This window comes from Lynx rufus, unplaced genomic scaffold (genome assembly GCF_022079265.1).
Source record: "Lynx rufus isolate CCGP_SWC_20201006 ecotype Redwood Valley unplaced genomic scaffold, mLynRuf1.p SCAF_18, whole genome shotgun sequence".
In the NCBI taxonomy this organism is placed as follows: Eukaryota; Metazoa; Chordata; class Mammalia; order Carnivora; family Felidae; genus Lynx; species Lynx rufus.
In genome coordinates, this window is record NW_025814832.1 from 10,220,665 (window position 1) to 10,243,900 (window position 23,236).

At 47.4% G+C, this 23,236-nt stretch overlaps 2 protein-coding genes across 2 annotated transcripts; both read right to left on the reverse strand.

Moving 5' to 3' along the window:
- Positions 1–1,416: 1,416 nt before the first annotated feature.
- HEATR9 (HEAT repeat containing 9) lies at positions 1,417–15,110 on the reverse strand. The gene is made up of 15 exons (XM_047081499.1): positions 14,287–15,110; positions 13,097–13,146; positions 11,204–11,385; positions 10,817–10,943; positions 10,553–10,609; positions 10,304–10,360; positions 9,581–9,638; positions 9,073–9,236; positions 5,485–5,667; positions 4,766–4,858; positions 4,537–4,656; positions 3,391–3,464; positions 2,650–2,701; positions 2,121–2,207; positions 1,417–1,877 (listed from the first exon to the last, which is right to left on the reverse strand). The coding sequence occupies exons 1-15, from the start codon at positions 14,372–14,374 to the stop codon at positions 1,497–1,499; spliced, it is 1,773 nt and encodes a 590-aa protein (XP_046937455.1). The 5' UTR covers positions 14,375–15,110; the 3' UTR covers positions 1,417–1,496.
- A 489-nt stretch (positions 15,111–15,599) lies between these two features.
- On the reverse strand, positions 15,600–22,500 carry CCL5 (C-C motif chemokine ligand 5). The gene is made up of 3 exons (XM_047081230.1): positions 22,362–22,500; positions 21,067–21,178; positions 15,600–16,084 (listed from the first exon to the last, which is right to left on the reverse strand). Exons 1-3 carry the CDS (start codon positions 22,432–22,434, stop codon positions 15,997–15,999), a joined length of 273 nt encoding a protein of 90 aa, XP_046937186.1. The 5' UTR covers positions 22,435–22,500; the 3' UTR covers positions 15,600–15,996.
- Positions 22,501–23,236: the final 736 nt, after the last annotated feature.

Genomic DNA, 23,236 nt, shown 5'->3' on the forward strand with positions numbered 1-23,236 from the left:
GCAAAACGTGCATCTGAAAGTACTGGGGTAGGTAGGGAGATAACATCTGAATGAAACATACCATGTTTTATTCAGAATAACCAGACCACTCTAGAACCTGGAGTGTGGGGAATGGAAAGGAGCATCTGTTTTACTTCGACCTTTCTCTGCTTGATGGGAAGAACTTGACCTCACATTAGGTCACTTCAATAAGATTGGGGAGGATATAGGGGTGGCAGGACATTTTTAACCTCCAGTGGTCACAGGCACACATGATAAAACTGAAGAGAGGAGAAGAGAGAAACACTCAATTTGAGTGCTTACTGTGTGATGCTAAGCACTCTATTGGGCTTTATATTATTGTTTTACTCCTCATAGGAGCTCTCTCAAGTAGTATGGATTATTCTCATTTTATTATAGGCGAAGAAATAGATTAACTTGTCCAAAGTCAAAGATCAAGTAAGTGATGGACCCTGGACCCTAGGATTCAATTTCAGATTTGTCTGACTCCAAAGTCTGAACTTTTCCTTTTTTTTTTTTTTTTTTACGTTAATTTATTTATTTTGAGGGAGAGGGAGAAAGAATCCCAAGCAGGTTCTGCGCTGACAGATCCTGGGATCATGACGTGAACTGAAATCAAGTCGGATGCTTAACCAACTGAGCCACCCACTCACTCCTGGGATTTTCCTTTTGTAGGTTGTTGGGATTGGTGTGGCAGGTCCTACTGGTAAAGGGAAACTGAAGCCTTTAGTACAAATAAGGGAGAAACTGAAGCAGTTTTCAAGAGTAGAGTGAGTCTGTCACAGGGAATGGCTCTGAGGAAGGCAGAAAGCAAGTGTAGGAGAAGAGACAGAGAAGATGGCTGGTCTTGATTACAGCCTCATTATCTCCTAACCACTGGGAAATGGTTAGGGGGCAATTTAGTAAGAGGAAATGGCCCAAGAGTCCAGCTTTGCAGGGTTTTCTATTTTTCCTGTTTGCAGCCCATTCTAGGCAGAAGCTCATCAAATTCTGGGTATAGACAAGGGCTTGATTTAGGGAGGCAGACTGGCCATTGGAACAGCTCTGTCTCTGTCTTCTCTTTCCCTTTTTGAGAAGGACATGTGACTGAGTGAATTAATACTCAGGGTGCCTGGGTGGCTCAGTCGGTTGAGCGTCTGAGATCATTTGGCTCAGATCATGATCTCACGGTTCATGGGTTCGAGCTCCGGGTCGGGCTCTGTGCTGACCGCTCAGAGCCTGGAGCCTGCTTTGGATTCTGTCTCTCCTCTCTCTGCCCCTCCCTGGCTGATGCTCTGTCTCAAAAATAAATAAACTGTTGAAACAAATGAAAAATAAATAACACTTAACCAAGAGTGTGGAGACAGGAGTTTCAGTGCAGCCTCTGACAAAAGGAACAGCAGTGGTAGGTAGAGTGACACTCATTTATTCATGGAAGATAAGTATAGGTTGTTTTCCCAGGGGAACCTGAGAAGTAACATCAGGAAGAGAATGGGGGCTAGGCCCAAAGAACTGACCTATTTAGAGGTTTTAGCAAGGATCTGGAGCTGCTTCCTGATCCCTGGCACCCAGGGCCCTGTGGCCTGTGCCTTGTGTTTTGGTTTAGAGAAACATGTTGGGAAGGTAGAAGTGAGATAGAAGGCAGACTCTCTCTGGGCACTCAGCTTTTTCTGTTGGTCTGATGTGGCTCTGGACTTTGCAATAAACAAGGGGTTCAGCTGTGCTAGTTGAAAGTCTTGGATATTTAACTCTTCTGGGTTCTCAGGGTCTTTCTGGAACCTTGTAGGCTCTGCCTCCTCATTGGTCTTAGGTGCTTCATATACAAAGGTAACCTTGTTCTTTAGCTTGTTTTGGATCCAAGGATCAGTTGAGGCCAGGAGAGTTAATGTTTCTTGTAGCTGCATTGAAACAAAGGTCCTATGGCTGGTTTACTTCAGGCTAAGGCTGGGAGGGGAGGGGGTGTCCCAGTGAGGGGGTGCTCTGGCCACAGGCCACTGGGGTCCCACGGAATGAAGTCAAGGTATAGTGTGTGAGGGCTTATTCCCTTTCCTCCCTCCTGACAAAGAGCAAGTGGTAAGGATGGATGGGGGAGGCTTGGAGGAAGGGTAGAGAAGAGGAAGAGGTGGGCAGGAATGCCTTACACTGTTCTTCACAGCCTGGCTCTTTTCCGCATCTAGCATGTCCAACAGCAAGTGGAACACTTGTGGGCTGTGGATCCCCAGGACGCCCTGGCAGAGGCAGAATGTGCCTAAGTAGTCAGCCTAGGAAGATGCCCCATCTGTGCTCTTTTCCATTCTAGTCTCCATGATGACCCTGTCATCTGGCCTGGAGAGAGGGGGAGCTGTGGCTTCCCAGCTGAGGTGTATCCCTTTCCTTCCCTTTTGGGGCCACCGCATTGGGTTCCAGTACATACTGTTCACCAGAAAGAGTCAAGACAATTTCTGCAATACCTAAGCAATGCCTCTCATACCCATCTCCTGTCCCTTATCCCACCTACTTCCAATCCTGAAGAAAAGGTCATTGCTGAATTCGTGGTAGGGCTGGAATTCTAATATAAACCCCCAAACCTCCCCAAACTTTACAGTCCTTTCTTCCCTGAAGTAATTGCCCTCAATTGCCTACTCCCCTTGCCATCAATACATCTGGTCAGAGAAGCAGGGCTGGCCTTACCAAAGAGATGACTGCTTCCTGGCGCGCAGTGGCATTTGAGTTCATTAGTTGCCTGTGTGGAAGGAAGTGAATGTGTTATCCAGTTAGAGGGTAGGAGGAGGAGGGCTGGTTGTTTCTTCTGACAGCCCAGAGTGAATCGAGCACAAGGCCAGAGAGTGATGCTGATTACATCAATTTCTCCCTCTTGTTTCTTGGGTTAGGAAAGGGGCTGGGAAGGGAAAGGCAGATACTACAATTTGCCAAGAGGTACCAAATGACAATTAGGACTTGCATCTGTCCAGAATTCTACCTTTTTATTTTTTTATTTTTATTTTTTAATGTTTATTTATTTTTGAGACAGAGACAGAGCATGAGTGGGGGAGGGTCAGAGAGAGAGGGAGACACAGAATCTGAAGCAGGCTCCAGGCTCTGAGCTGTCAGCACAGAGCCCGACGCAGGGCTCAAACTCACAGACCATGAGATCATGACCTGAGCTGAAGTTGGAAGCTCAACTGACTGAGCCACTCAGGTGCCCCCAGAACTCTACCTTTTACAGGTCCCTTTCATGTCCTCATCTTAATTCGAGCTTTTATGTTTTATATTTTATAGCAGCCCTGAGTGGTAGGTATTAGCAGTACCCTTTTGCCAATGAAAATCCCAGGGGTCAAAGTAACTTGGCCAGGGGCACAGGCAAGAGAACTGGGATCAGATTCTCAGCTCTCTCTGACCCTGTGCCCCTTTCTGCCAGCCTGAGCCACTCACGCCTCCACCAGGTTCATCATCGTAGGCTTCATCTTCAGCTCTTCCACAGTTTCAGCCACAGCCTGCCTCATAGCCTGAAGAAGGATTAAGGTGGGACAGTAGAGAAAAGGAATGCAGGAGTGTGCCTTTAAGTGCTCACAAACCTTTACCTTGTGCCATGTATGGTCCTTGCCTTGAGGTCTGGTAGGGGAAGCGTGCGGGTGAGTAGACATGTACACTACTGTGGTAAGTGTTACAAATGAGCTAAGTATAGGGTGAAAATAGGGCCTCCTCAGTCTGGGTACCAGCAAGATGTTCTGGAGGAAGCAATGCCTCAGCTGCAGCCTGAAAGGTGGATGGGAGTTAACCAGTAGAAGGGTGGGGGTGGGAGATTTTGGGGCAGAGAGGAGGGCATGTACAAAAGCTTAGAGGCAAGAGAGCACAGAGAGGTTAGGAAACAAAAAGGAGTTCAGCGTAGCTAGGTGACCACACCGAGACTCTTCAGAGTGGGGCACTCTGAGGAGTTACACTGAGATAGCAGGTATAAACCAGGACAGGGTGATCTTAAGCATAGCTGGTGTGTGGCCGTGAGTGGGAGTGGGGAAAGCTGAAGCTAGAGAGGTGAGCAGGCCTTGGGTGGTGAAGGGCAATGTAAGCCATTCTGAGGGCACTGGGGAGCTACTGAAAAATTTTATGCAGAGGTGAGACACAATCTGATTTACATTTCAGAAAAATGGCTTTGGAAGTTCTGTGGCTGGTTCTGTAACAAGGTAGAATAGAGATAAAAGCAAAGGAACACAGAGGAATGCAGGGTTGATTCTGGTGGAGGTGATTTGGGAAAGCTTTCCATAGGAGGTGTTTGGACTGGCCTTGCAGCAGCAATGGTATTATAACAGGCAGAAGGAGGGAGGGAGTGAATAATAGCATGAGATAGTTTTCACCTTGCAGAGGGAGGGAGGGTTGACTTGTCATTGTGCTGAGAGAACTGCCTCCCTTGCAAAGGCAAGGTGGCTTGAAAACATGGGCTGCATTAGGGGAACAGGGAATGCATTAAGAGTGAATGTGATACGTTTTGGGGCCGTGTGATGGGAGCCAAGTCAGGGAGGTCTTCAGAGAAGGGAGAGGAGACGGGTTTGGGTTGCCTGGGCTTGGGAGCTTTGGTCTCACAAGGAAAGGTTCATTGTAAGTCTTCCTCCAGAGCAGGTCAAATGTGAATCCCTCCAGCCCTTGTGCCTGGATCTTTTCCAGTCCAATGGTCTTGAGCATCTGGGTGGCTTCAAAGCGGTGCTAAGGGCAGAGGTGGGGAGGTATGAAGGATAGACTCTTCATCATCCCTCTTCATCATTCCCATCCTATTGCTGGAGAAGGAAGGGTGCTAGGTAGCCTTAGACCTTACCTCCAGGACACTAGAAGAGCACAGCTGGTCTAGGATGGCCCTGATGACTGTGGCTGAGTGTACATGCATCATCTTGACCAGCATCCTAAGTGCCTGTGGGGGGCAGGCAGGTGGGATGGGGTGTACAGGGCCAAGAGGCATCTGGATGGCCAGGTAGGCTTGAGGGCTGAGCCTAAAACTCACAGGGAACAGTTGGGGTCCATTCTCCTGCCTCTTGGCCTCTTGAGTGAGAGCATGAGTTCATGTGTGCACATATGTGCACATTTTTTTTAATGTTTTTATTTATTTTTGAGACAGAGACAGAGCATGAGCAGGGAAGGGGCAGAGAGAGAGGGAGACACAGAATGTGAAGCAGGCTCCAGGCTCCAAGCTGTCAGCACAGAGCCCGACACGGGGCTCGAACTCATGAACCATGAGATCATGACCTGAGCCAAAGTCGGACGCTTAACCGACTGAGCCACCCAGGAGCCCCACATATGTGCACATTTAAAATGAACACTATTTCAAATCAAACATACACAGACATGTGCATGTACGCTTATGTCTATGTGACCCCATACTCATGTATATACATATTCACAGACACACACAGGACCCCACAGTGTTCCCTGCTGAAGCTTCTTTGGTTGAGTATGACGGGGTCCAAACTGTACCAAAGTCAGCACTGGCCTTTGGTTCCCCAGCACTCCCCAGGGAGTCCAGCCTTCTGCCCCTCACACCTTCATCCGCTGGGTTTTGGACCCTTGGCTTAGGCATTGCAGCAAGAACTCTTGGGCTATTTTGCTGCAGGGCCTCAGGAAACCCAAGCACAAGGCTGCCTCCACAGCTGCTTCATTCGATGACTTCTTTATCAGCATCTGCAGAACAGGCACCAACTTCTCTTCATCCCTGACTTGAGTTCTCTGAGGGAGACAAGAAGTGAAATAGCCAGGGGAACTATATCTTCATCCAGACATTGTTAAGAGGGCAGTTCACTCTTACTTCCAGAGCATTCTTCTTCCTCCCTAAAATGAATCTCATGTCATCAGATTAATTTACCCATGTCCCCTTATTTTTGCTGTCATCCACATGCTCCTAGGTCATATCCCTTCATTTCTCTATGACATCCATCCTGGATGGATGGATGTCATTCTCTTTAACACTTCTGCTGTCTTAATTCCTGCCATTTAAAAAATATACATGCCATTGATCCCACTCCTGCTATCCAATAACCTTGTCCTTCATTCTGTGTCAGCCCCTAATTCTCAGGTTTTTATCATTACCCATTACTACGGCTTCTCCATGATCTCCATTTTATGGATCCCATTCTCTGACCATCACCGCTTATCTTTCCAGCTAACTTCCTGATGCCAGTAATTGTTGGACTCCACAAGGATTAATAATTCACTGAGCACCTTTTTATTGCTCATTTTCTTTACTCTCTACCCAGCTTAAACTTCATGGTCCTACTATAGTCACTTCTCTGCTTCACTCAACTCCTTTACCTCTTCTTGCTTCATTGTAGTCAACTTCCCACTTTGTGCCTGTACTTTCTGGAGAAAAGCCCACAGTCATGATGGCTGATCTTGCTTTAAACGTATGAACACAAACCTCACGTAGACCCTTAGTCCTACCTAGTAACCATACTGTTTTTCTTTGGGCAAGTCTTTTTCCCTCTCCTGATTCACACCCTGTCCTTTTGGAACCTCTAACACTTCTTCTTCTGTTCTTATTCTCAGCTGATGACCTTGCTTCTTTACTGAGCAAATAAAAGCAACTAGAAAAGAAGTTCCAAAGACATCTAACCACCATTTCTATTCAACTTTCAACACCTGCACCTATATGTTCTTCCCTTCCTCTTACTACTGGGTACTCTGACCATCTATCTAAAGTCAATCTCTCTACTTGTGTGTTAGATTTTATCTCTTTTCACCAAATCAAGAACATTTGTGCACAACTCTTTCTTCTCCCTTCAAAATTATCATTTTTCTGACTACTGGATCATTATCCCTTAGAATAGAAACATGCTGTTTTTTTTTTTTTTTTCTAAAATCCACCCCCAGTACCAACTACAGCCCTTTCCAACAACACTTGGAAAATTGTCCATTCTTGCCATCTCTAATTTCTTTCCTCCCGTTCACTCTTAAACTCATTATGTCAGACCTATACCCACCCCCGCCAAAATTGTTCTTGTTAAGATATTCAAGGATTCCTGCATAGTTAATCTGTGTATTGATTCTCAGTCCTTATATTATTTGATACAGTTGATTTGTTTCCTTCATATATGTTTTTCACTTGATTTTCAGAATCTCAAGACTCTTGAGTTGTCTTCCTACCTATTGGCCACCTATCATTATTTCCTGGTTCTTCCTCTTTTCCCTGAGCTCTTAATGTTGGGATGCCCCTAGACTTGGTTCTTGGTTCTACTGACCTCATCTAATTGAATGACATTAAATGCTGTCTGTATGCCAAGAACTTATAAATTCCTTTCTCTAGTTCAGACTTCTAAACTCCAAATTGTACATACAACTGTTTACCTGCTGTCTCCCTTGGAGGTCCAATAGACATCTCAAACATAACTTGTCCAAAACAAGACTTCCGATACTACCTTCAAACCTGTTCCACCTGCAGCTTTCTCCATCTTAGTCGATAACAACTCCATCCTTCAGCTGCTAGGCCAAAACCTTGGCTTCATCCTTGTTTCCTCACTGTCTTTTATAGTTCACATTCTACCTGTCAGAATTTTACTAGCCCCACTGCAACCACCGTGGTCCACGCCACCATTATATCTCACCAGGATTGCTTTAGTAGCCCCTAATTGGTCTTTCTGCTTACACCTGACACCCCACTCCCACCTCCCCATATTTCTCAGAACAGCAGTCATAGTGAACCTTTTGAAATGTAAGCTAGATCATGTCACTGCTTTGCTCAAAATGTGTAATGGCTTCTTACTTCACTCAGAGTGAAAAGCCCAAATACTAAAGTCGTCCAGAAAGCAATGACCTAGTATGATCTAGTCTAGTGGATCTAGTAGATCTAGATCTAGTATAATTGAGTCACCTGTTTACTACTTTGACATATCTTCATTTCCTACTGCTTTCTCTATTCCCACTCCGCTTCAGCCACACTGGCCTCCTTGCTGTCCCTTGACCATCCAAGCACGCTCCTGCCTCAGGGTCTCTGCATTGATTGGTCCTTCTGCCGGGAATGCCTTCTTTCAGATAACCTGCAAGGCTAATGCCTTGACCCCCTTTATGTCTTTGCTCAGATGACCCCTTCTAAATGAGGCCTTCTCTCCCTTCTGGGTTTAAAACTACAACCTGTTCCTGTCCCCATTTGGCATTCCTGATCATCCTCACCCTGCTATGTAATTTTTCCACTGCACTGGTTACCTGTAACATACTATATAATTAAGTTTATTGGTTATTAAATATCTCCTCGACTAGAAGGTAAGCTCCACAAGAGCAGGGGATCTTAGCCTGTTTAGTTCACTGATGTATCTCAAGGGCCTAGGACAGTGCCTGGCATGTGATAGCTGTTTAATACATATTTGTTGAGTAAATGGATGGATGATGAATTCTACTTCACGTGGAACAGTGATGGAATCAAAGTAAGAGGATCCTAAAAGGGGAAAAATTTTGATTAGTGTCAGCAGACTCTTGATCCCTTTCCCCTCTTGAGAGAGGTTTTTTCTTTAGTAGGTTTTTAAGGATGATAATGATTACCACTTAAAAAGCACAGGCGTTGAACTAGATGCTTCACCTACATTATTGCATTTAGTCTTCCCAACATTGCTATAATTACTATCTTCATTTTATTTATTGGTTTAATCCATTATTGGTTTTTAGTTTTAGAAAGAGGGCGAGAGTGCAAGCTAGGGAGAGGGGCAGAGGGAGAGAGGGAGAATCCCAAGCAGTCTCCACACTCAGCACAGAGCAGGACACAGGGCTCCATCCCACGACCCCGGGATCATGATCTGAGCCAAAATCAAGAGTCAGATGCTCAACTGACTGAGCCACCCAGGCACCCCTAATCCATTAATTTTTATGTTGGTTTCAGGTGTACAATATAGTGATTCAGCAATTCTGTACATTACTCAGTGCTCACCACGATGAGTGTAGTTACTGTCAAGAGTTTAGAAATGGACAAACTGCGGCTCTGAAAGCTGGCTTGTCAGAGCTCGTGTGACCACGAAGTGGCTATGCCAGTGCTTCTGTGCAGGGAAGCTATTCCACAGGGAACTCCACAAAGACAGTGTCTTCTCCCATCAAGGCTAGGAGCCGGGTTACCTTCTCCCTGACCTAACCCCAGCCAACACCATCAATTACCTTGCCCCAGTTACTGACTCTCCTCCCAGTCACCTTGTCTTTGGGGACAGCAGCCTGGGAGTTGAGAGCCACTCGTAGCCGTGTCAGAGAATCCATCCTTTCCTCCTCATTTTGCCCCTTCAACTGTGTGATGAGAATCTGGATCACATGCTTATTCAGGCAACCTTGGACAGGGAGGGTCCTCAGGTCAGGGCAGAGCCTCAGGGACTGTTCTTCTCTGCCAGGATTCATTTGACTCGACTGTGCCCTCAAGACAGAAGTTCTAAGTACTAGGTCCTGAGGTGTTACCCATCTTCTCAGGACACTCATGCATGGCTGCAGTTCCAGGGGCCCTCTCTCTCCCTCCAGTCTCTTCTCTCTTTTCACCCCACTTTCCTCTCTCTGCCCACAGTGCTAGGCTGAAGTGACTTTCCTTACTCAAAGGGGAAAGGAGCTCCTCTGCTTCCTTTCTCACCTTTCCCTACTTCTCCCCACCCCCCCACCCGCCCCAGGGAGAGGACATACTCACCCAGGAGGGCCAGGCTTCGACAGGCCTCAGACTTCACTTTCTCTGAACCGGTTTGGGCCTGATTTAAGAGGCAGGTGGTGGAAACATGCCATAAGTTGATGGAATGTCAGAGCTTTCAGAATCATCTCAACTTTTCATTTACAAATGAGGAGACCAAGTCTAGAGAGTGACCTGTCTATGCTCAAACATAGAGTACAGGCAGGGCGGTGCAATGGAAGGAACACAACTTGGGAGTAAGACCTTCGTTCAAATCCCTATCCGGTATCTAGTAGCCATGTGGCCTTGGGCAAGTCACCTGGCCTCTCAGAGCTTCCATTTATCTTTAGAAAAGTGCAGATACTACCACCTATTCCTAGTTTGTAAGATTTAAATGAGAATATGGACAAGAAAGCATGTTCCCCATTATAAATTGGCATATAAACACGGGGGATTAAATCAGTTAAGGTAGAGAATGAACTCAGTCCAAGTTCTTTCCTGGCTTTTCAGTTGAGGGTCTTTCTGTTAGACAAAGGGGACCTTCACATTCCTCCATCCCCATCAAGCTGTCCTTCAGAGAAGCCAAGGGCATGAGATAGTGCATGCTGCACACTGGCAGCTCTCCTCACTGCATCTGACCCAGCATCGTTGCACCCTGGCAAGCCTTGTCTGTGCCCATGTGCCTGTGCTCTACACACCTCAGACCCTGTTCCTCCTCTCATGAGCTTCATGTGGCCTCAGACTCACCACCTGCCATAGTGCCTCCATGACAAACTGCTCACTGACGCCCAGGCACCCCAGAGCCTGCAGGAACAGGGGTGGAGGAAAGGGAAGAGCCCTCAGGCAGCACCCCTATGAGTTACTGTCCTTTGGATACAGCTGGAGTTTTGCCTTGGAATACCTCCTCCCTCCCTCACTTCTTCCCCCAAGCATCTTTCTCCTCCCCAGCTCAGCTAGCTCCTGTGACTATGCTCCACCACCCTTGCCACCTCTCACCTGTGCTGCATATAATTGCTCAGGCTCTCTGGGAGATTCCAGGCTTTTTGTGAGTTCCTGCCCATCCAAGGGAGCCAGTGGAAAGGAAGAAAGGGATAAATATAGTTGTAGAACTTCAAACAGGTGCTCATCCAATCCAGTCCCTTTTCCTTTCCTCCCTCCATTTTGCAGGCAGGGACTGAGGGCTGAAGGATAATGTGAGCCCAAGGTAAGGACACCCACAAAGGGAGTCTCCCCATTCTCCCTCCCACCATGGTCCCTGACCTTTAATCTTTGCCACTTCAGAGGGTCCCCAGCAGGGTCTGAGGGCTTGGATCCCATCTGAGATTGTATAGTCAGCTTGCTCATAGGGAGATGGAATTTTTGGATGGGGGTGCCCTCTTTGAGTTGCCTGTGTGAGAAATTGCACAGGCTGGCCTTGGACCCCTTGTTCCCTCCCTCCTACTTCACAAACTCTCCTCTGCCCTTGATCCTCAGCCCAGCTCAAAGATGGGACCAGAGGAAGACGGATGAGCCTCCTCCTACCCCAGGGTCCTCTCTGGGATCTATAAGCTGGGCTTGCCCCACCCCCTCTCCCACTCCTACCTTCTCCTTCTTCTCTTTTCCCAGAAAGTGTGGAGGGTGTGGAGAATAGGAAAGGTCAAAACACACCTAGGGTGATCTCTCATTTTCCGCAGCATCTTCTCGGCCTCCCGTTCTTGTCGCTTATCATATAGGGTGTGCCAGTGTGTGTAGACCTCAGGCTTCTTGAAGTAGCAGTAAGGCACTGAAAGTGGCTTGCTTGGGTGCTGCCTCCAGCACTCTGGGCTAGGGGGAAACTCCTCCTTTGGCATCTGGGGGGTGTGAGTGGCACAACAGTGGCAGGGGGGTGTTCCTCAGCCAGGAAAAGGACCAGGATAAGAAGGGACTAGGTGGGATGCCTGGGTGGCTCAGTCAGTTAAGTATCCCGACTCTTGATTTCGGCTCAGGTCATGATCTCATGGTTCGTGGGATCAAGCCGCATGTAGGCCTCTGTGCTGACAGTCAGGGGTCTGCTTGGGATTCTCTCCCTCTCTCACTGCCCCTCCCCTTCTCGTTCTCTTAAAATATATAAACATTAAAAAAAAAAAGGGACTAGGTAAGAGAGACACCCTTCAGTCTCTCATCTGAGCTAGAGTCCGGGACTTCTACCCCTACCCTGTGTGACTTGGGCAAGTTACTTCACCCACCAAGATCTCAGTCTTCTCATCTGCAGAGTGGAGCTAATAATCCTTGTTCTCTCTGTACCCGTTGTTGCAAAGGACAAATGGGATAAAGATTGTGAAGCCATTGTTGATCTGTAAACCAGTCTTAGTACACAGTTTGGTTATTTGAGGATCTCAGAGCACTTTGAGAAGGCCATCAGGGCAAGGAGATGGGAAAGGCAAGGGGCAAGGCAGATGTGGAGTAAAGAGGGGAAAAGACAGGCTACTGCTCCTTCATTCAGGCATGCAGCAGGTACTTACTGAGCACCTGCTAAGTGCCAAGCATTGTCCTAGGTGCTGGGGAGGCAGGTGTTACCCTGCTCTCATGGAATTTAACAGTGTCATTGGAAAAGCAGAATTTCTTTAAATACTCTATCTCTTAGGGGCGCCTGGGTGGCTCAGTTAGTTAAGTACCCGATTCTTAGTTTTGGCTCAGGTCATGATCTTAGGGTTCATGAGATCGAGCCCCGTGTTGGACTCCACGCTGACAGCATGGAGCCTGCTTGGGATTCTCTCTCTTTCTCCCTCTCTATGCCCTTCCCCCACTCATGCACATGTTCTCTCACAAAATAAATAAACTTAAAAAAATATATCTCTTAAATGGTTGTGAAACTGTAGCTCTGATAGAAGTGAAGGGTTGTGTGTAGGTCAGGGGCTTTCTCTGCAGATTTGGCTTGGATTCATTCCTGTTTCTTCTCCAGTCTTCCTCAGAGTCAGTTCTTTGAGCAACAAAGAAGAGGGGCTTCAGCCAGTGGTTTTCAGTTTGGTGATTGAGAAGATCATAGTGAAGATTGTCAAATCTTTGCCATTTTTTCAGAAAGTGTAGTATTGATTCACAATGAGCAGGGTTGTCAGATTTAGTGAAAACCAAGCAAATGAAAAACAGGACGTCCAGTTAAATTTAGATTTCAGGTATTGGATACCCTATTTGGGACATATTTATACTAAAAAAGTATTCATTGTTTATCTGAAATGCAAATTTAGTTGGGCATCCTGTATTTTATTTGGCAACTATAACTATGAGGATCCCTGTGTTAATGAATAATGATGACTCATTATTAAGCACTGCCTGCATAGCCCAGGCCTTACAGATAATATGTTGTAGCAACTCTACAAATGGAGCAGGACAGGGAGCCTGTGACAGAGGAAGCTCCTGAGACTCAGGGAGGGAAAGTGACTTGTCCAAGGTCACACAGAGTTAGTGGAAGCCCCAGGGGTGAGTGTGTAAGGGTTCTGTGAACTGACCTTAATGAAAAGGGGCCATCTGCTGACGCTCCTACTTCAACAAAGTTCCCAGGGTGGCAAAAGTTAGGGGTCTTACCTGGTAGCGGGACAAGGGCAGGCGAACGGGAGCCATGGCTTTTCTGAGTTCTGTGGTACAAACGGTGGGCTAGGAATCACCCTTTTAGGCATTCACTTATTCAGCATTTAGTGAACACTGTGTATTAGAATTATTGGGGGAAACTTTTAACCTGCTTTGGCCCTATGCTAGACTAATTGAATTTGATTCTTTGGGGATAGGGCTTAGGTATTTTAGAGAGTTCCCCAGAGGATTGTTTTTTCCTTTAATATTTATTTATTTATTTTGAGAGGGAGAGAGCACAAGTTGCAGAGGGGCAGAGAGAGAGGGAGGGAGGGAGGGGGGAGAGAGAGAGAGAGAGAGAGAGAGAGAGAGAGAGAGAGAGAGAGAATCCCAACAGTGCAGAGCCTGATGCAGGGCTCAAACTCATGAACTGTGAGATCATGAACTGAGCCGAAACCAAGAGTTGGAGCTTAACCGACTGAGCCACCCAGGTACCCCTCCCCAGAGGATTCTAATGTACAGCTGATGGTGAAAAACAGCGGTCTTGTTCAGTGGTTCTCAACCTTGAGTGTGCCATAGAATCATCTGGGGAGCTTGTTAAAATCGATTTCTGGCACTCAGTCTGAGTATAGATTCAGTAGATCTGGAGTGGGGGCTGGGAATTTGCATTTCTAACAAGATACTGATGCTGTTTGTCCTGGGAACACACTTTGAGAACCACTGGTCTAGCTGGTGAGACAACTGTTTACTAGTAACTAACAAAGGGAGAAAAATGTGAAGATACAGGCACAGGTGGTACAGATGAAGGCCCCCCTACTCTGGCTGTGGGGATCAGGGAAGGTTTACCAGAGGCGATCATACACAGGCTCAGTCTTTAATCCACATAGGGGGTAGCCAGATAGATAAGGGGGAAGAGTGTTAGGTTCAGGGAACAAATTCTTTCAAAGACTGGGAGGTGGGGAATTGGGCAGAGAGCAGGGTGCAGAGAGGTGAGCAGAAGCTGGGGGGACACACAGATGTCCCATCTTCGAGGGCCCTGGTGACTTACTTTGAAGGCTGTGGGGAGCCATCAAAGTGTCCAATGGCCTGCCCTGACCCTTCCTGTGGATTTGTTGAACTCACCAGACCTGTGTCTGGGAGAGGGAGCCAGAGAGCTTTTCTTTTCAGGCCCCACCTTGACTCTGTTCCTGTCTGTATTCCAGCCTCACCTTTGGTCCTCTCTGGGTACTCCAGCCATGGGTACTTGAACATCGACGTGGCGATGTCAAGGATGTCAGCTGATATTTCGTAGGCCATCGTCTTCTTCTCCTGGCGGGGCCAGAGGGAGCCCAGACAGGGCAGTCCAGGGCTGTTGAGAATGTGGGGGAACAGCTGGGGGAGACCTGTCCTCTGTGGCACAAGAGGGATTGGTGAGGAGTCGGGGCTTCTGTGGGTAGAAGCTTCTGAATGTTTTGAGCAACCAGGTCTCCTAGGTAAATGGAAGACTCTGGTTCCATTCTCCAGCTCCGCCCCCAACCCTTGGCATCTAACGGCTGTGGCCTTGAGCCAGTCACTTTACCTCTAGGAGCTTCATTTTCCTCATCTGAAAAGCTGGAAAGTCATGTCCATCTGGGAGTCAGAGGGGCTGAGGTGAGGCATAAATGCGAAGGAGAGTCAAAGCATTTGGTGAACTGTCAAGCTCATATCAGCCCATGTGAGGGGCAGGGGTGGTTCTTAGGATTAGTCACCAGGAAAATGACAGGAACGGGAAAGCCCCTTTTATATACTCACCTCCCTCCTTGGCAGCAAGAGACTGGGCTTTTGTCTGTGTCATGACGAGCTGCCTTCCAGACCTCCTACTTTTGCATATGCTGTTCGCTCTACCTGCAAGTCCTTTCCTTTCCTACCTGCTAAACTGTTTCTCCAATCTTTCCAATTTCATTTAAAGGTTATCTCATCTTTGAAGTCTCTTTTGTCTGCCTGGGTCCCCCTCCTCACCTCCTTCAGTGGTATCCTTCCCCTCCACCACCGCCACCCCAGCGTGACCACAGCCTTTTGAACAATTGCTTCCTTTTAGGTGTGTATCATACATTTAATCTGCCTAAAGGTAAAGATTGTGGCTTGTGGCTCATTCATCTCTCCACTCTCCACCCCTCCGCAACCCCCCCATGCCTGGCATAGTGCCTGGCACACAGCAGGGAGCTGGCTGTGGCAAGAAAACATGAGCCGCCAGGCCATCAGACTCAACATCACCACCAGTAAGCCCATGAGACTCCACATGACCACCAGTAAGCTGACATGTACCCTGATGTGCTGCACTAAGACAGCAGCACCCATGCGGTGTCCCTGCTCAAAATGTTTAACCTGGATCTAATTATGAGGAAACGATCAGGCAGATCCAAACTATGAAATATTCTACAAAGATTTGATCTGAACTCCTAAGAAAGAAATACTTGAAGACAAAAAAAGTGTGTTAAAAGTCACTAAAAGACATGGCCACTAAATTCAGTGTCAAATATTGAAAATCAAACCAGGAGCCTGCTTGGTAACTGCGACGAGAATTTTAATGGAAAGCTGATTTCTCACATTTGCCAGTCAGCCCTTCGCAGCGAAGGGGCTGCGAGGGGAGATTTGGCCACAGGAAGCCCAGTCTTTCTCTCTTCTTCGCCTCCAGAGACATGCTGACTTCCTTTCTGATGGCAGAGCTGCAGCCTGAAGCTCAGAGCCAAGAGACTTTCTGCGCACAAGGCAGAGCCTCAGGAACTCTTGGAAGCTTTAGATGGAGGAGGCTTTTATAATTGCTGCTTAGTGGTGGAATATGCACCCTCCCAGGAGGGAGTGGGAGTAGGGGTGGGTGGGGACTTTACCAAGCTAGTTAGGACATAAACAAGAAGCAGCAGGAAACTTTGCACAAGTTCAGGTTCTAGGCGCCCTCCATCCTAGTTCATCTCCAAAGAGTTGATGTAGTCCCGCACCCATTTCTTCTGTGGGTTGGCACACACCTGGCGCTTCCTCCGGGTGACAAAGCTGTGGGAGAAGAGAACAGGATGAAACCTGGTCAGCACCCGGACAGCCAGGTTTGGGGATAATGGTACTGGGGTGGAGCATTCTTGAAGCTCCATGAGATTGGATTTGTAGCTTTTAAGGAAAGGATGTTTCCTCTTCTCTTGGGTCATATGGCTCCAAGCCAGAAGCAGATCTGTGTGCATTTTAACTCCCACACAAACATATGCAGCCTGGAGAGCTAAGGGGATATGGAGTCTGAGGGGTCCAGGGTTGAGCTGGTCAACCACTAGCCTTTTCTCTGAACTTCTTTGTCTCAGACCCTGTGCTGGGTGCTCTAGATGTAGAGCAAAGAGGTGTCTTCTAGGAACTGAGTGACGGTTGAGTAGGTGAGACATAAGAAGTGGTAAACATGTGATTTTTCTTTAGATAACAGTGTCTGGCACAGGGTAGATACTCAACAAATGAGTACATCTCCGCATGTGGGGGTGAATGAAAGGACATGAACCTGAGTCTGGATTTTACCACTTAACCTGGCAAATAACTTGAGGCCTCTGAATCTATTTGTTTACCTCTAAAATACATAGAGAGGGGCACCTGGGTGGCACAGTCAGTTAAGCGTCAGACTCTTGATATTGGCTCAGGTCATGATCTCACAGTTTATGAGATTGAACCCTGAGTTGGGTTCTGTGCTGATAGCGCAGAGCCTGCTTGGGTTTCTCTCTCTCCCTCCCCGCCGCCAAATAAATAAATAAACTTAAAAATATATAAGTAGAGATAATTCCTACTTTGCACTGTTGTCGTGAAACTTAGTATGTGGAAGTTTTGGAATACCACACATGTATTATTATTGGAATGTTATGGGACCTCTTCTTTAGGATGGATCAGACCAACATGACACCAAAGGTCCTTGTACTGGGCATCGTGCTCACAGAGGTTGAAGGTCCCCAGATATTGCCAGCGTCAAAGCACTTCTACCAGTTAACTGGCCAGAATGCAGAGGCCTCTGAGAGTGAGAGGCCTTATCTCTACAGGTGTTGACAGCATGCGTTGGAGGTATCAAAGCCTGTGGGGCTGGGGCTTGGTCCAGCTGCCTGTCTCATCTGTTTGCTGGGATACTGGTTCTATGGGGAGCAGGGGAGGGGTGCAGGGGTGGAAACCATGGCCTGGATAGCGGTGCTGTGCCAATTAACATGTTCCTTTTGGGCCAGCCCTGTCTACTTGGACCTTTCTCCAAACATTATGAGGCCAAATGTTTTCAAAGTGAAGGCTTAGGTTGTCTGGTGAGAATGAGGATTTCTTGGTTTCTTTTTAGATTCTATCCTGAATAGTGCTTGCTCTCAAGGAAGCTGCCTCTCCTTTTCTGAGACTCAGAGCCCCTTGACCATCTCTCTTTCTTCCACTCTAGTGTGCAGAGGGAGGGGGTGGGGAGACAGAATATTGTGGGCTCTCGTGCCTCCTAGTGTTTGTTTTCTGATTTGGGTGCTGAGGGAGCCAAACCAAGACCCTGCCGTTGTTCAGCCAGAAGTCAGACAGGAAATCCTGTAGACTTGCTATCCTCTGGCCTCAGCCCCCTTAGCCTGTGGCCAGGAAATCAAAAGGGCAGGAAACAAATATCTGGGGTGAGGGTTTGTTTCTCAGGCCTCCGTTTCCTCCTAAAGAATGTGAGACTGAAGAACAACTCCTCCTGGCCAAGCTTCTCTCCCTGCCCCCATTTTGGGGACCCCCTACTTGCCTGATTTCCCTCCTGCCTTTCTGCTTGTTCTCTTGGGAGCAACCACCTTCACCTGCCCCTTGAGAACAGGTGTTCTCAAAATTGCTGCCCTTTTCTGTGTGTGTGTTTAATGTTTTTATTTATTTTTGAGAGAGAGTGGGGGAGGGACAGAGAGAGAGGGAGACAGAGGATCTGAGGTGGGCTCTGTGCTGACGGTGGAGAGCCCAATGCAGGGCTCGAACTCACGAACTGTGAGCTCATGACCTGAGCTGGCATCCGACACTTAACCGACTGAGCCACCCAGGTGCCCTGTTTGTTGTTTTTTTTTAATGTTTATTTATTTTGAGAGAGAGAGAGCAAACATGAGTAGGGGAGGGGCAGAGAGGGAGGGAGAGAGAGGGAATCCCAAAGCAGGCTCTGCACCATCATCACAGAGTCCAATATGGGGCCTGAACGCCACAAACCTTGAGATCGTGATTTGAGTTGGAGTCAAGAGTCAGACGCTTAACCAACTGAGCCACCCTGGTGCCCCTCTATGTTTTTTCTGCCCCAAGTCGCTGGGCCTAGGGCTTAATGGATGTTTATTGAAAGAGTTAGTGAACGAATTGCATTCACTCATCAAGTTTTACTTGTCACTTCTATGTATATAATCATATATTTGGAGGAGGAAGAGCAGTTAACACATATCAGGTACAACTGTGTGCCAGGGAATATTCTAATATCGTTTTTCATTTCATTATTCTCACTTTGACCCAGTGAGGGAAGAACTCCTATTTCACTCCACTTTGCAGATGAAGAAATGCAGGCTCAGAGAGGTTAACTGATGGATGCAAGCTCCTGCAACTGCCTAGGGGCAGAGCTGGGACTCTAACAAAGACTGACTAGCTCTGGAGCCAGTGCTCACCAAGACTCTGCTATAGATTGCCACTCTAGTATCAAGAGACCCTTTCCTCCTATATAAAAAAATTCCGGGGTGACTGGGTGGCTCAGTCGGTTGAGTGTCCAACTTCAGCTCAGGTCATGATTTCAAGGTTCATGGGTTCAGGCCCCATGTGTCTCCATCTTTCTCTGCCCCTCCCCCACTTGCACTCTGTCTCTCTCTCTCAAAAATAAACATTTTTTAAAAATTAAAAAAAAAAAGCCCTATCTCTAGCGCCAGCACTGTTTCCTAGCTCCCAACCCCCCTTCTCACACTCCGTGCTGGACATTGCCACAGGGTTTCTGTGCTGCCACCTTGGCTCTTTCCTCTTTTAACAGCTCTTCCTTGAGACTTCAGGGGGCTCCATACTTCTCCAGCCATCTGGGTCAAAACCTTCATGTCACCCTTAACCCCCCTGTCATCCTTGCTCCTGACCTTACATCACCTGGTGGGGCTTGCCAACTCGGCCCTTGTCTCCTTCCCTTCCCTTCATGTCCCGTTCAGCCTCAGTACCGCTCGTGTGGATGAACATAACAGCTTCTTATCTGGACCTGACTTTCCAGCTCACTTCACACTTGATCTGATGCTTTGGCGTAATTGTGCTGACACTCAAGGTCCCAGTGCTTTCCTACACAGGGATGCTGCATCAACCAAAGGAGAGTCTTGGCGACATTCGCTCTGCCTAGTGTACCCAGTCCCTCAGGCTTTTCTCAAACAGCACCTTTTGCAGCAAACTTGTCCCTTCTTCCAACCCCAAGGTGGGATGTGCTCCTGCTCTCCTTTTGTAATGTTTTTATTCAGGGTTGCTCTAGTCATTTTGCATCTGTCTTTGCCTCGGATTAGACTGAGTCCCACGAGGGCAGCGATGGTGCTTTATTAATCTCTAGCTGCCCATAACAGGTGCTCAAAGAAGGATTGTTTTCTTTTGAAAAATATTTGCCTTCAGAAATAAAATTAGTAGTGCTAAATATTACCACTGACTTCAAAGGATGCACCAGAACTAAAGGCAATGCTGAATACCTATAGCTTTGCAAGTGTCCCAGGAGTTTTTGGATTAAAAAACTTCACCGTTATATAGGAAAGTTCTTGATTGCCCCATTTGCGTTCTTTAAGTCTCTATTATCTTAAATCTCTTTTTTTTTTACTTTATGTATTTATGTTGAGAGAGAGAGAGAGAGAGAGAGAGAGAGAGAGAGAAGGTACAAGTGGGGGAAGGGCAGAGAGAGAGGGAGAGAGAGAATCCCAAGCAGGCTTTGCACGGTCAGCACAGAGCCTGATGTGGGGCTCGAACTTACGAACTGTGATATCATGACTGGAGCCAAGATCAAGAGTCAGACACTTAACTGACTGAGCCACCCAGGCACCCCTCATCTTAAATTTCAAAAGCAACTATTGACGTTTCTATAGTAGAAAGAGGAGGCTCCAAAGACAGTCTCTATCTCTCACTTACTTTGCAATCTTGGGCAAGTCCCCAAACCTCCCTGGGTCTCAGTTTCATTGTCTGAAACATGGAGAAAATTATGCATACCTAACAGAGTTGTTACCATGAAATTGAGAGAGAACACACAAAGACATTTGATACACAGCAGGCACTTCTAGGTAGTAGGGATTAATTTTTTTTAAATGTATTAGTTTTCATTTAAAGGAAAATCTCAGGGCGCCTGGGTGGCTCAGTCGGTTGAGCGTCTGACTTCAGCCCAGGTCATGATCTCGCCGTCCGTGAGTTCGAGCCCCGCGTCGGGCTCTGTGCTGACAGCTCGGAGCCTGGAGCCTGTTTCAGATTCTGTGTCTCCCTCTCTCTCTGACCCTGCCCTGTTCATGCTCTGTCTCTCTCTGTCTCAAAAATAAACATTAAAAAATTTTTTTTAAAAAAATTTAAAAAAAGGAAAATCTCATGTCATTATTTCTTCACCAACTGATAATTTTTTTTTAAATACACTCTAACTAGGATCCTGACCTCTGACCTCTCCTCCCTAGATCCTCTGAGGTTGTAGGTGGACTTGATTGGGTGTGAGATATGGGGGAATGTGGGGTTCTTAATTGGAGAGGGATGGCCACATTGATCTTTTCTCCACGCAGGAACATTGTAGATCACGTTAAAGTAAAAGTCACGTCTGTAAGGATCAGAGACCTGATCCAGGGCATCAGAGTGGGGAGGACCCCCTGGGGACCCCTTGTCTAATTCTGTGTGATAGCAGAGGGGGGTCTGAAGCCTCAGAGGGAGGAGCTATGGCTATTTGGGCAGCTGGAGGATGGGTGGGAGCGGATAGGGCATCCTCTTAGAGGGCTCCTGTGGGGGACTGGCTGTGGGACAAAAGGTGTCCCTTCCTCACCCCCCACTCCCCCCAGAGGGTCCACAGGGCTGAGACTCACACGACTGCTGGCATGGAACACTTGCTGCTGGTGTAGAAATACTCCTGGAGGTGGGTGAGCGGCAGTGGGTGGGAGAGGTAGGCAAAGCAGCAGGGGGTGGTGTCCGAGGCATCTGGGAGGAGAAAGAAAGGAGACCCTTGTGTTCATTGCTGTTGCACATGCGGTATTGTGCTGGGTACGTTATCTTGGATAGACTTTTACCCTCCTTTGGCTGAAACTGAGGCTCGGAGAGCTACGGTCACTTGGCCATGGGCACATAGTAGCAGAGTGGGGATTCCAACAGAGAACTGAGAAGATCTCTGCAATCCCTTATCTAATCCTTGAGTCTTGCTTGGACCCCTCCTTCTGCACCATAACCCCCTGCCTTCAGTTCTGCGGACATGCTGGGCTTCCTCCTGGCTTGTCTTGGGAACTTTGCCTTATTCTTGCCCTCCTGGGATCCTCAATGGATTCACAAGTTGCTTTCTTTGAGAGCTACGGTGGGGTAGAGGGAGGTTTCTAAAGCCTCAACCCCTAAGAGGGGCCTGAACATATGTATTGCATCCTGGGAGCTTCTGGCTGAGGCATGGTAAAAAGGGCTCTGAACAGAGAAGGAGTTTTTCTTGGTCTGTTAATTCAGGATGACCCTGGAAAGGGTCAGTTGCCATTTTCCAGTAGAGTAGGAGTGTTTAAGGGCCAGGTAGAACTGGATTTGAACACCAGTTTCCCCACTTCCTAGCTGTGTGACCTCAGGCAAGTTACTTAACTCCTCTGGGCCTCTGTTTCCCCATCTGTAAGTCAAGCTCAGCCACTCAAATAGTAGCCTCAAATATTAAATGATGTGGTATATAGAACAATCAGCCTAATAATTGATCCGTACCAGATTTTTAAAAAATCCTCTCCCAAGTCCCACTTTTTCCATCTATGAAATGGGGACAATATGACTATCCCAGGAAGGTTTTACTAATGCTTAGAAGTTTCTTAGAAACCCTGCTGGTGATAGGCATGAGTTAGCTGTGTTTTGAGGTCAGTTTAGGCTACCTCTGACTGCTTATACCTCTGGCATCAGTCCACACTCAGCACCCGAAGGTCTTGGATGTAGACCTTGAGGACAGAAAAGTTGAGCAGAGGGTCCCTGCCATGAAGTGGCTTAGAGATCTATCAGGGACAATAGATCCTTTACTGTGTAAAGCAGTATATAGGAATGTAAATCATAGGGTTCAGACAGCATAAATACTGCAGTTGAAAAGAGGGCAAAGTCTGGGCCAATCTGAAGGTCTGGCCCCCGGGGCTGCAGTGGTCAGGACTTGACTTACATGGGGATGCAGAGGCAGGAGCGCAGAAAGCGGCAGTGAGGAGGACTGCAAAGGCAGCTGTGGAGACCTTCATGGTTCCTTCTGGGTGGAGGCTGCGGGAGATCCACCTGCTGTCTCAGAATCCTCTGCAGGGATTCTCTGCAGCTCAGACTGGCCCTTTATAGTCAGGCCAGTAGAGGGGGCACCACCCCACGGGGAGTTTCCAAAACAGTAGCCACACACTGGTTGATATCATAAGTGAAATTGCACAAAACGGAAAAGAAAACTGAAATAGGCTCCGGAAATTTGAGGCTCGCTCTCTCTTCTCCTCACTGTCTCTGATCCAGAGTGAGCTCATTGGTTCCTCCAGAACCACCCTCCAGGGAAAACCTCCATTTGCCGTCCAGAAGAGCTAGTATAGGCATTTGTGGTGGAAAACCTCTTTCTTTGATGGCATCCTCAGCTTCCTCTTCTAGGGTAGGGATCCTCATCAGAGGTCAGGACACTGCTTCCTTGGGGTCAGAAGAGGGCAGTTAGGACGGATTTGAAACAACTGGGTGTTTATTTGGTTGCTTTCAAAGTTAATTGCTCTTGCATTACAGATCTGTATTTCCCCTCTCATCCATGGAAGGGTGTTATTTATAAAGTGCTTGATTGGGAAGGGGAGCGTTCTCTGACATATAGCCCCAAAGGAAGCTAGCCACTATTCTAAAGGCTTTACAGGTGTCAACTCATTTACTCTCATTGTGCCCATTTCCCCCATTTTACAGATGAAGACATTCATCTGTAAATTCTGGGATCCCATCTCGTTCCTAAGGTCGTCTTCGGTACAAAAGTTACAGAATTTGAAAGCTGCAGAGGACCCTAGGGATTATTTCTTCCATGTTCTTCAATTG